At 35.4% G+C, this 13,403-nt stretch overlaps 1 protein-coding gene across 10 annotated transcripts in view; it reads left to right on the forward strand.

The window, feature by feature from the left end:
• LOC122005767 (protein DETOXIFICATION 46, chloroplastic-like) overlaps positions 1-11,916 on the forward strand; it is a 124,398-nt gene extending 112,482 nt beyond the window's left edge. For 8 of the 10 annotated variants that reach the window (XM_042560955.1, XM_042560957.1, XM_042560956.1 and 5 more), the window contains 2 exons: positions 11,413-11,475; positions 11,549-11,916. In XM_042560955.1, the coding sequence (XP_042416889.1) occupies positions 11,413-11,475; positions 11,549-11,650 (165 nt within the window). In that variant the 3' untranslated portion in view covers positions 11,651-11,916. Of the gene's footprint in view, positions 1-3,378; positions 3,384-11,030; positions 11,476-11,548 lie in introns of all 10 variants that reach the window. The other 2 variants (XR_006118533.1, XR_006118534.1) reach the window with 2 other exon arrangements.
• The last annotated feature ends 1,487 nt before the right edge of the window (positions 11,917-13,403 follow it).

Here is a 13,403-nt window from a genome sequence, read left to right on the forward strand (position 1 = left end):
AAAGGAAAAACTTCACCAAGGAGGAAAACCAAAATACTAACCAAGCTCCAAGATGCTAGCTTTCTCCTTCTTCTTCTTCTCCGAGTAGTGTCCGGCCACCACAAGAGCTCGATGGAAGAGAAGGGTTCGGCCACCACAAGAGGAAGAGAGGAGAGGATGATGGCCGGCCACAGAGGAAGAGGGAGAGGAATAATAGATGTTGTATCTCATGAAGGCACCCTCACCTCTTCTTTTATATTCCTTGGCCTAGGCAAATTAGGAAATTTAATTACAATAAAATTTCCTCAATTTCCTTGACATGATTTAATTGAGAAAAATAAAATAAAATTTCCCAAATTACAATCTCATGGCCGGCCACATCATTGGAGAACAAATTGGACAAGTTTTAATCAACAATTAAAACTTCCTAATTTGTTTCCGGAAATTTTAAAAAATAAAATTTCTCTTTAAAATCTCTTCATGGTTGATAAAAGGAAATTTCTATAATTTTAATTTTATCAACATGTGAATAATTTTTAAAGAGAAAATAAAACATCTCTCCAATCTACAAATAAGGAAAGAGATCTAATCTCTTTCTTTAATCTTTTGTAGATCTTTTTACAAGAGAGATATTTTAATTTTAATTCTCTTTAAATTATATCTTCCACATAATAATAAAAATTAAAATTAAATTTCTCTTTTAATTTAATTTGGCCGGCCCTACTAGCTTGAGCTAGGGCCGGCCACCATTTATACCTAGGCCGACCCTAGCTTGTTCCCAAGCTAGCTTGGCCGGCCCCCTATTAGTGGGTATAGAAGGTGGGTGTAGGTGGGTATAGAACTCCATAAATAAGAGGCTACGATAGGGACCGAGAGGAGGAATTGGTTTGGTCTCCGATAAAATTAAGCGTCCGTGTTGCCCGAACACAACTTAATTTATCGATGATAATCGTTCCACTGAGAACTATCGTTGAACTACCGCGCAATCCCAATTATATTTTGGGCTCCTTCTTATTATAGCGTGTTAGTCTCACCGTGTTTAAGATATCGAATGTCCACTAATTAAGTGAGTTATCGACAACTCGTTTAATTAATATCTAAGTCAGTAGTACCACTCAACCTTATCGTCGTGTTGGACTAAGTCCACCTGCAGGGTTTAATACGACAATCCTTATGAGCTCCTCTTGGGACATTATCAACCTAGTATCTCTAGGACACGTTTCCTTCCATAATTAACAACACACACTATAAGTGATATCATTTCCCAATTTATCGGGCTTATTGATTCATCGAACTAAATCTCACCCATTGATAAATTAAAGAAATAAATATCGAATATATGTGTTATTATATTAGGATTAAAGCACACTTCCATAATAAATGAGGTCTTTGTTCCTTTATAAAGTCGGTATAAAAGGACCTCAAATGATCTACTCAATACACTCTAAGTGTACTTGTGTAATTATATAGTTAAGATAAACTAATACCTAATTACACTACGACCTTCTAATGGTTTGTTCCTTTCCATACGGTCGTGAGCTACTGTTTATAATTTATAAGGTACTGATAACATCATCTTCTGCATGTGACACCACATACTATGTTATCTACAATATAAACTATATGAACAACTACAAACAAATGTAGACAATTTGACGAATGTGATTCTTTATTCATAATGAATGTTTACAAAGCTTAGGCTTTCACTCAACGATCTCCCACTTATACTAATGACTAAGCCGCCATATCTACCATACATCCGATTCTCGTTCCCTCCATACCGATCAAAGCTTTCGTAGGAAGGGCCTTAGTGAAAGGATCCGCGGGTTATCTGCGATCTGATCTTGGCGATGTGACTTCTCCTCGCTCACGATATCTCGTGTCGGTGGTACTTGCGCTCTATATGTTTACTTGCCTTATGGGCTCGTGGTTCCTTCGAGTTTGCAGCTCACCACTATTATCACGATAAATTGTGATGATTTTGGGCAAACCAGAATCACATCTAAGTCCATTAGAGTTCTGAGCCATCACGCTTCTTTAATGCCTCGAGCTACGTATTCAACTTCCATGGTTGAGTCCGAAACGCATTTACGCTTAACACCTCCACTGAAATGGCTCCACCTCTAAAGTAAACACATGGCACGATGTAGACTTACTATTATCCCTATCCGATTGAAATCAATCCGTGTAACCCAGGGAGCAGATCGTCTGCTTGGTAAACTAGCGTATAATCTCTAGTCCTTCTCGGTACTTTAATATATGCTTCTAGCGATCGATGTCCTTGTCTGGTTACTCGATATCTCGACCGTACCCGTGAAAGCGGATATCGGTCTCATAGCATCGATACATTAGGCTTCCTACGGTGAAGCATAAGGAAGCTCGTGTCCTCTATCTCTTTCGATGTCTTTGGAGACATCTCTTTAGACAGAGCTACTCCATATCTAAAAGGTAAGAAACCTTTCTTGGAATCCTGCGTACTAAAACGAGCAAGGATTGTATCTATATATGAAGCTTGGAACAGACACGACATTCTTTTCTTACGATCCCTTATAACTTTGATCCCAAGAATGTGTGCACATTCTCCTAAGTCCTTCATATCAATTGTTTGGACAACCGTACCCTTACGTCCGATAATACCTTGACATTTTGCCATTAACAAAATATCATCTACGTATAGTACAAGAAATACCACCACGCTTTCATTCACTTCTTATATACACAAGACTCGTCCGGACTTTGAATAAATCCATATGATGGATTACTTCATTAAACCGGATGTTCGAATCTTGAAACTTGCTTTAATCCATAAATGGACCGATTGAGCTTACATAGATGCTCTTTGCCCTTTTCAATGAACCCTTCCGTTTGCTTCATATGGATGTTTTCTTGAGACTTCCATTAAGGAAAGTCTTGACATCCGTTTGCCAATCTCATAATCCGTATGAGCAGATGGATAAGAGTATCCGGATAGACTTAAGCGTAGCTCTGGGTGAAAAGGTCTCCTCATAATTGATTCCCTCTTTCCGAGTGTACCCTTTCGCAACAAGTCTAGCTTTAAAGGTTTCTACCTTCCCGTCCATCCCTCTTTTCCTTTTGTAGATCCACTGCATCCAACGGCTTTTACACCGTCGTGGTTCTACAAGCTCGGACCTTATTAAGTACATGACTCTATTTGGTCATTGCCTTTTGCGAAGACTTTGCGTCTATATCTTGGGTGCTTCGTTGTATGTCAGGGATCGGTTCATGTTTACAGGGATCGAATCGAAGATTCTCCCAAAACATGAATCTTCGGGTTGCCTGACCCTCCCACTACTGACGAGGCATGCGTGGTTGTGTATCGTGTGTGACACGTGTTGCGAGTCTCTTGTGGTGCTTCATCTTGTCTGTTGTGTATTGAAGTAGACGTGTCCTCTCAATTTCTTCTAAAACTACTTTCTACTGGGCTTGTGATCCGTTATATAGTCTTCTTAAAACTGGGCATTGGTGCTATCAATGACCTTCCGGTCTTCAGGACTATAAAATAAACCACCTTTTGTTCCTTTGGGATATCCTACAATCACGCGAACTTCTGACGGATTCTAACTTATCGATCTGGTTTCGACACGTATCTTGACTACCCCAATCCGAATATGTCTTAGGCGGGTTTTCGCCCGTTCCACAATTCCGTGGGAGTAAGAAACCGATTTAGAAGGTCTAAGTTCAAAACATACCTTCTTGTTTCAGGGCGTATCCCAAAGCAATTTGGTAATTCAAATAACTCATCATCGATCTAACCATCTCCATAAGAGTCCTATTCCTTCGTTCTCTACACCGTTCTTGGGGTGTTCCAGTGCGATAATTGGGATTGAATCGACCTCGATAAGTAATTCCTAAACTCTCCAAGAGGTATTCGCCACCACGATCGGATCGTAGTATCTTGATACTTTTACCTAATCGTTTTCCACATCACCTTGTATTCTTTGAACTTATCAAAGCACTCGGACTTGCGCGTTAGGTAAATATATCCGTATCTTGAATAATCGATCCATGAAAGAGACAAAATATTCAAACCTCCTCTTGCCTGGACAGACACAAATCGGAGTGAACCAATTCTAACACTTCGGCTCTATACCCCTTGGCCTTAAAGGCCTCTTGGTCGTTTTATCTTCCAAGCAAGATTCACGAGTTGGAAAATTTTCCAACTCTAATGAACCAAAAGTCCATCAGCCTGAATCCTACTTAAGTTAATATGACCAAGCCTTAGATGCGAAAGATATGGTTCGTTTCTGAAGGTTCTTTTCTCTTATTTGAGTTAGAAGATGAATTATAAATTTCCATGTTTTGCTTTGTGGAAGAAATTGGATTTAAAGTATCCAAATTGTCCTAATGCACGAGCAGATAATCACTTTATTTCTTTTAATAACTACATCGTTCTAGAAACCGAATATCCATCTAAAAGCAGTTTAGAAACTAAATTCTCTAAAACTGAGTACATAAAGACAATTTCTTAAATCAATTTATTTCTACTAAAAGATAAGTAGACATCTCCCATCGCAATAGCATTGCCCGTATGAGCGGTAATCTCTCCTTGATTAGTCGTCGGGTTTCACGAACCCTGCAGAATCGATGGCTCCGTATCTACACACGGTCTTGGTAGATAACACGCTAAACGTGTTTCAACAACTAGGCGTGAGATATACCTTTGTTGTTACGATTCCTACGAGGACGATCCAATGCCTGACTGTTTGCGGATGAAGCACTTGCCCTTGACTTCTCATTCCACTTTAAATCACGTACTCGAGATTTATTCACTTTCTTTCTTGAACAGACATTTTTCTTCTTCTTCTTCCTCTCGGTTTGTAGAACCATTTTCAGCGTAGTGAATTTGAGAATTGTGTGAAATAATCCTTCAGCTTGAAGTTAGAAGTTCCCAATGAATAAATCCTCTTATTCATATTATAGTTCGGGCGGAAAACTTAGGTAGCGTTTGGAGGATCATATCGATCTGGGTTTCCCATCAATTTCTCCAAGTTTGTATCTCGTTCGGATAAGCCATCATCTTTAGGATATGATCCTTTACGCTCTTGCGTGGTGGCTGTCATTATCTTTCTCATAGCTGCCTAGAAGCCCTATCCTGATGACGAAGAGTTCCTTGAGATTGTTCATAATATCATAAGTTGGTAAATCTTTATCTTGATGTTCGAATACATTTGACATTGAAGCGAAATGTAACACCGCCATCTCATACGCTTTACCCATCTCTTATGATATTCAATCTCCTCTTGGGTTGATTCACCGATGGGTGCGTCAGACAAGGTTCGATCTGAATTTATAACTTTCGATCGAATGTCAACGGGTTCCTTTTCGATCTATGTAATTAGGTCGGTAAGTCTATTTTGTTGAAGTATGATGGACGATGGGTTGAAAGTCATCCTAAGAATCACAAATAACTTTTGGTCAGACTCCAAATTTAGAATAATATTGATTCCTCAAACAATACTATTTTAAATTAACCACCACCTCATCACAGTGAATTTTGTATGCCACGTTAGTGTGGACGAATACAATTCGACATTTGTAAAAGGAGGGTTTTAACCCGTTAATTTTATTATCTTGTCAACCTACCTTTTGTGAATAAAATTAATAGTTGGTATTATTTAGTCACAAATAATAATAGTGACTCCGTTGGGAGGATCTTATTAGATGTATCTAAGTGTGTACCATTACTTGACACTAAGTCCATTAATAAGATTATGCCCCTTCCGTTGGGGAACACACGCTGTTAATTAATTTCCTATAGTCGTCCAAAATGGAAGTCTATTCTAGTGATCCACAAACAAGCTCATCCGTATGGAGGAAGGCACTCGAGCCAACGCGCATGCTTGTTTGCATCACTTACAAACCAATAATGGAGACCGTGAGATTTATTTAAAATCCTCTCCCACTTAGTTATTTATAAATGAGGAATTTTAACTATGCTAGCCTACTTTATACTTGTAAACTAACATGCACACAAAAAGCAATAAATAGAAAATTTAATTTTCAACTATTATGGCTTTTATCTCTAATCGTCTCGTGTGTTGTCGTCCCATTCTTTGCCGTATTTGCCACCGCCTCAAGGGTCGCGTCCATCTTGCTCTAGTTCATTGCGCCTCTGGTCCTTAGAAGGTTCCACGCTTTGCAAGATTCGATCCGCGACATAAATAATTTTACATTTGATCCTATATTCCGTAAAAGGAATGTATATATCTAGATCAAAAATAAAATCCTAATAAAACTAAATCAACTCCTGCTGTATTTTACAATCATGCACACACATATTAATGCCCTTGACATGTCCAAGTCACACACATAATAACTAAAAGCCATAATAGTTGGATCCTGCGTCCACAAAGTTAGCACATCCTACTATTATCCCGCCTAAATTATGTATGACGCATAATTAAACTAAATACCAAATACTGAGGCAAAACCCTAGCTCGATACGATTGTTGGTTGCTACTTGGAAAACCTATAGGTTCCACTATACAAAATTTACAAAGTCCGAACCTTTCCTAGCTACCGTGTGTTCTTTTAAATTAAATTTTGGATCGCTGCGAACTTAACACGTTTGATCCAAAACTTAATCTATTTGTTCTTTTAGGTTTTGACTTGGATCTCTGCGGAACTTAACACGTTCGACCCAAGTCTCCTTAAGTTATTAATTCCATTAAATATTAATTTCCATAATTGGTTCCCGATCTGACGTGGCGAGGCACACGGCCTTCTTGGATATGGGAGCAACCACCACCGACTAGACAAAACCTTTTATAGAAAGATAATATTTAATTTCCTAAAATAACTTTAGGTTAACCAAAGAGAACAATCAAATCACAAGGAAAAGAAAAAACAAAAGAACACAACTTGAAAAAATATATTCGAAATTCTAGAGCGTAAGCCTCTTGTATTTGGTATTATTTCCATAAATAACTAGCGTGATGCGGAAGAAAAATTACTAGTTATACCTTGTAGAAAAACCTCTTGATCTTCACCGTATTCCTCTTCTAACCTCGAAGCGTTGTGTGGCAACGATCTTGAGAGAGAAACCACCAACCACCTTCTTCTCCTCCAAGCAAGGTTGGCCACAAAGGAAAAACTTCACCAAGGAGGAAAACCAAATACTAACCAAGCTCCAAGAGATGCTAGCTTTTCTCCTTCTTCTTCTTCTCCAGTAGTATCCCACCACAAGAGCTCCATGGAAGAGAAGGGTTCGGCCACCAAGAGGAAGAGAGGGAGAGGATGGCGGCCACACCAAGGAACAAAGAGGAGAGGAATAATAGATGTTGTATCTCGTGAAGGCACCCTCACCCTTCTTTTATATTCCTTGGCAAATTAGGAAATTTAATTCAATTAAAATTTCCTTGACATGATTTAATTGAGAAAAATAAAATAAAATTTCCCAAATTACAATCTCATGGCCGGCCACATCATTTGAGAACAAATTGGACAAGTTTTAATCAACAATTAAAACTTCCTAATTTGCTTCCGGAAATTTTTAAAAAATAAAATTTCTCTTTAAAATCTCTTCATGGTTGATAAAAGGAAATTTCTATAATTTTAATTTTATCAACATGTGAATAATTTTTAAAGAGAAAATAAAACATCTCTCCAATCTACAAATAAGGAAAGAGATCTAATCTCTTTCTTTAATCTTTTGTAGATCTTTTTACAAGAGAGATATTTTAATTTTAATTCTCTTTAAATTATATCTTCCACATAATAATAAAAATTAAAATTAAATTTCTCTTTTAATTTAATTTGGCCGGCCCTACTAGCTTGGGTTCAAGCTAGGGCCGGCCCTAGCTTGGTTCCCAAGCTAGCTTGGCCGGCCCTATTAGTGGGTATAGAAGGTGGGTGTAGGTGGGTATAGAACTCCATAAATAAGAGGCTACGATAGGGACCGAGAGGAGGAATTGGTTTTGGTCTCCCGATAAAATTAAGCATCCGTGTTCGCCCACACACACTTAATTTTATCAATGATAATTCATTCCACTGGAGAACTATCATCAACTACCGCACCGATCCCAAATTATATTTTGGGCTCCTTCTTATTATGGCGTGTTAGTCTCCCGTGTTTAAGATATCGAATGTCCACTAATTAAGTGAGTTCTTGATAACTCATTTAATTAATATCTAAGTCCAAGAGTAGTACCACTCAACCTTATCGTCATGTTGGACTAAGTCCACCTGCAGGGTTTAACATGACAATCCTTATGAGCTCCTCTTGGGGACATTATCAACCTAGTATCTCTAGGACACAGTTTCCTTCCATAATTAACAACACACACTATAAGTGATATCATTTCCCAATTTATCGGGCTTATTGATTCATCGAACTAAATCTCACCCATTGATAAATTAAAGAAATAAATATCAAATATATGTGCTTGTTATTATATTAGGATTAAGAGCACACACTTCCATAATAACTGAGGTCTTTGTTCCTTTATAAAGTCAGTATAAAAGGAACGACCTCAAATGGTCCTACTCAATACACTCTGAGTGTACTAGTGTAATTATATAGTTAAGATAAACTAATACCTAATTACACTACGACTTTCTAATGGTTTGTTCCTTTCCATTCTGGTCGTGAGCTACTGTTTATAATTTATAAGGTACTGATAACATCATCTTCTGCATGTGACACCACATACTATGTTATCTACAATATAAACTATATGAACAACTACAAACAAATGTAAACAATTTGACCAAATGTGATTCTTTATTCATAATGAATGTTTACAAAGCTTAGGCTTTCAGTATATACTCCAACATAGACATAGCTTGTTATAAATATATTCAATTCTAAGCTCTCATAGGGATTTAGTCAACAAATGATTTGCTTAATCAATCTATTAACTCATCATTAGAACTAACAAAGAAAATTGAAGTCTCTGAAAATGTGAATCTCCATATGCTTAATCTAACTTTACATGTTGTTGTGGCCATGACTTTATATTCTTCCCCTCGCTTGACCTAACCACTACTATTTGCTTCTTTCTCTTCCTGGAAATATAGTTAACTTCTAAGAGAGCACAGTAGTCAGATGTAGATCGTCTATTTATAGAACCTACTGAGTCTTTATCTAAATATCCAACGGCCTGAAGATAACCTCGATTACAAAATGAAATACCTTTTCTTGGAACTTTCCCATGAGTTGCTAATGTAAAATCATTGTAGTTGTTATCTAATAGTCACAAATAAACTCTCTAAAAATTGACTGATCACATTCACTACAAATGAAAGGACAAGTCCAGTGACCGAAATATTTTAGTTTTTTTTATGAGATTTTATAATTCTTTTTCCTCAGATCAATTAGTGGCTACCCCCATCTTGCTACTAATTTGACACTAGGATCTATAAGAGTATCTTCCCTAGCATGCCAGCGTCCTTAAGCTTATTCAATATATAATTGCATTGCAAGATATAGACGTTAGTGATAGTATCCTAGACAAATCAAATTGTAAAATGTAATCACTATACAATATAATTGCATTTCATTATTAATAAAATTATTCCTTTATTTAATCAATCTTGTTAAGCTAGTGCAATTGGTAGATTGTAATAAAAGATTACAATAGTATTATTGTGTTAGTGATAAATCAAGACAGATATCATACAATCCTAGAGTGTGAAGTGATACCATTGAAATATGTGCTGATCATAGTGAACTTGAGAACATGAACATTTATTTTATAGTAAGATTAATGCATTCTATGTTTTTTCATCGATAACTTATACCCAAAATTTGATCATTCTTTATCATTTTATATCTAACCATACATTTATTTTTTTTCTTTAGTGTTTCTCTTTGACTTCACATCTATTCATGCTTTCATACACACCATATGCATTTATATGCTATTTTATCATCAAATCATGAGTTTGCACCCTAAATCATGCATATTAGACCTACAAAGGGACAACGTCAAGTTCCTGATAAAGTATTTGAGGAAATGATTAGAGAAGAGTGCATTTAAATTTATTAATGTGCACTATCTTGATCGTCAATTCTTCACTTCCTATACTTGAAATGTCTTTAGTATTGTAGATCCTCGATTGGATAGGCCAGTGTACAACACCCAAGGTTGGCATTGACCTATAACAGCTTACAATCTATAAATATTGAGGGCATCTACACCACTCATGTAATGTGTTGGGATATAGAGTTTGACCTCCTTCAAGAATTTCTGAGTTGTATAGATGATCGAAAATACATTCTTGTCCTTTCCTACTTTCACAAGGAGTGCCTAGATTCATTTGATGGTGTCATTCTTGATGCAACATATGAATTCTTCATGGGTGGGGGTCGTTCTCCTCATCTTATCATGTCTCAACTAATGAGATTTGCACTCTAAACAAGGAAAAGAAGCATACCAAAGTGGGAAAAGGCACGTAAGAGGCAAACGTAAGGATGAATTGCAGAAAATTTAGTTGGGGAGTTTCTATAACAATGAATACTAAAAGTAAAATCTCTTTACCAACAACACACTTTATAGAGGATGTCGACGTTAAGAGAAGAGAGACAGAGGGGTGCAACTTGAGGCAAGTAATGACTAGGGAGATCATCTCATATGTCTTTGCAATGATGCCTGTAAAATCTTAAAATTCCTGTGTAATTCAATCTGAAGAGCATACACTCATTCGGACAGTACATAATAAAATATAGCATGTTTAAATGCTAAAATGTTTAGAATATGGAAACAGTTTAAACCAGAGGTCATACTAGATGGTCATTTAAGTTAGTTTGGTTTTGCTTGTCAAAAGGTCTTGTTTTACTATTATCCTTTGACCACTTTGTTATTGCATTGCTGCTCCAGGTATTGACTTGCAATTGTATAGAGGTCATACTAGACGACGGTCATTTAAGTTAGTTCGGTTTTGCTTGTTAAAAGGACTTGTTTTACTATTATCATTTGACCACTTAGTCATTGCATTGCAACTCCAGGTATTGACTTGCAATTGTCTAGTTGGTTTGGGATATACATGTCAATGTCGTACAACATCAAGTTTAAATGGCTACTAAATAAAACTTCATTTCAGTCTCTGTTCAAGGTTTTATGTTGATACACAAAAGCACTGTGGATATTATACATAGCATAAATTGTAAATTTAAACTAGTTTATGATGAAAAATATAAATTCATGTAGGATTTCAGTGCAAGATTTTAGATCTTAGCCATTTAACTTTGGTAAGAAATGAAATTGTAAGAAGAAAGTTATTCAACAACTAGGTTAATATCTCGAGTCATTTTGTGAACTTCCGTGTGGGTCATCATCATGTTTCCTTCTTCCATGCTATCCTAGCATTTGGCAGTATTGTCATGTTCTGAAAGCTATCTTATGGACTATGTATGAAATGTGCCTCCCTGTGTTCTTGTGTGCTAGCTGCCTTATGTGTTTTTTTCATCAGCTTGTAAGCAGTACAGGCTTTGGTTTGCCAGGCTGCTGGTGGGCCCTTGTTGCATTTCAATGGGTAAATACTGGTACTACAAAGAGTTCCAGTGTATTCATCTATTTAAACTAACTGCCATTTGAATTTTCTATAGGCCCGCTTTACACTTGCATTACAAAGACTACTGTCTCCACGAGGCATGTTGTACAACGAAGGTAATGACCCAAATGAACTGGTGAAGTTGAAAGCTACATAGAATCGTGCATGCAACCTCAGACAGGACGTCAAACCTCCTGCTGGTTCCCCAAATTATATATCGTATGGTAATTGTTTTACTGGAACCGAAGTGTGTTTCTTGCACATTAAGAATGATTTTTCCGGCTGTATATTACTCGAACTTCTTCAGATGTGGTCAAGTTAATATTATTTATTTACAGGGCTGCCCGTCCCTAATTAAGAAGAATGTTTCCTTGTTTATCTTCAATTGTATTGAAGAAGAAAATTACCAAATAATCTTGCTTACCTCGTCAGAAGTAGATTCTGGTGTGTATAGGAACCTTCTTTTTGCAAAGTCTTTAACTGGCTTTTACTTGTTTTGTGCAGCTTCTTGTAGTTCCTTTCACATGGAAGTGTGGCTTGTAACTATTTGAATGTCGCCTTTTTTTGTCCCCAGATATCCACACCCTTACAGACCCAACTAATAGCTTATTGGACTGTAGGCCTTGTTGGGGTGAGGTTGCAGTCGTTAGGGGCAAAGTCGCAATCATCTCAGGTTGGATTTGGCATGGGAAGGAAAATTCCATTTTGCAAGATTTTAAGCAACCGAGAAAATAAATTAAAATTGATCTATGGAAGAACTAAGAATTTATTTTCCCTTTAATTTTACACCATTTTCACAACAACAACCAACCATTTTCACTAAATGAATAAAAGTATATTGTTGTTTTTATGCGATTTATCTTTTCTTTCCTCATCCATCCTTAAATAAATGATGAATGATATGGAAGCACCAAATCTGAAACATAAAATTTTTCACTTTTTCACTACGTAAGATGTTCGATCAAGTAAGGATGACCAGTTCAATCTTATAAAATTGTTTTACTGATTATCATGATAAATTAGGAAATACTTATGGTGGATGGTCCAAAAGTTTAGCATCCTTTAGTTACAAGTCTTATTTAGAGAATTTTTTTTTATAAATATATTATAATTAGAAATTAAACTGTGGGTGTCTGAAAGACAATTGAATATTCTTACCATTACATCATAGCTCGAGGGTAAATCTTAAAACTCAATACTAGCAAATATCAATAAGTATCTTGTAAATTTATGTACTTTTGTAATTTACTAATGTATATTTTTTTTCAAAATATCCTTTTGCACCTTCAAATTAAATTTTATATATATATATATATATATGAATTAATTTCTAAAATATTTTTAATAATACTACGTTAATAGTATTTAATAAATTAAATTTTTATTTAAGTTGTATGTCAGTATGTCATTGGAGGTTCATTTTTTTATATCATACTTTAAATTTATATGTTTAAGATGAATTAAAAATTTTAAAAAAATAAATTAAGTCCATTAAAATTGTTATTTCTTACATATGATTGCATTCTACTCTAATGAAATAATATGATAGATTTTGTAAAATTAATAAAATGATATTTAAAAAATTTCCATATGATGCACTAACATATTGAAATTTAATATATCAAATATCTCAATTATATGACCTTCATTTCAATATAGAAAATTATTACAATTATTTTACATAAAATACTAATAATACTAATGTATATTTATTTTCACACAAATGAAATATATGCAATAATATTTGTGAAATTTTAAAAATATTTAATGATGCAATCGAATTTTTTTTATATATTTATTATTCTACTTCTTATTTAATTATGGTGATTTTTTTATAGTATATTTTAGTTTTAAATGAATATAGCAATGAAAGTAAAATAGAAAAAAAAAATTATATTTATTTAGTTTAT

Source organism: Zingiber officinale, chromosome 7B (assembly GCF_018446385.1).
Source record: "Zingiber officinale cultivar Zhangliang chromosome 7B, Zo_v1.1, whole genome shotgun sequence".
In the NCBI taxonomy this organism is placed as follows: domain Eukaryota; kingdom Viridiplantae; phylum Streptophyta; class Magnoliopsida; order Zingiberales; family Zingiberaceae; genus Zingiber; species Zingiber officinale.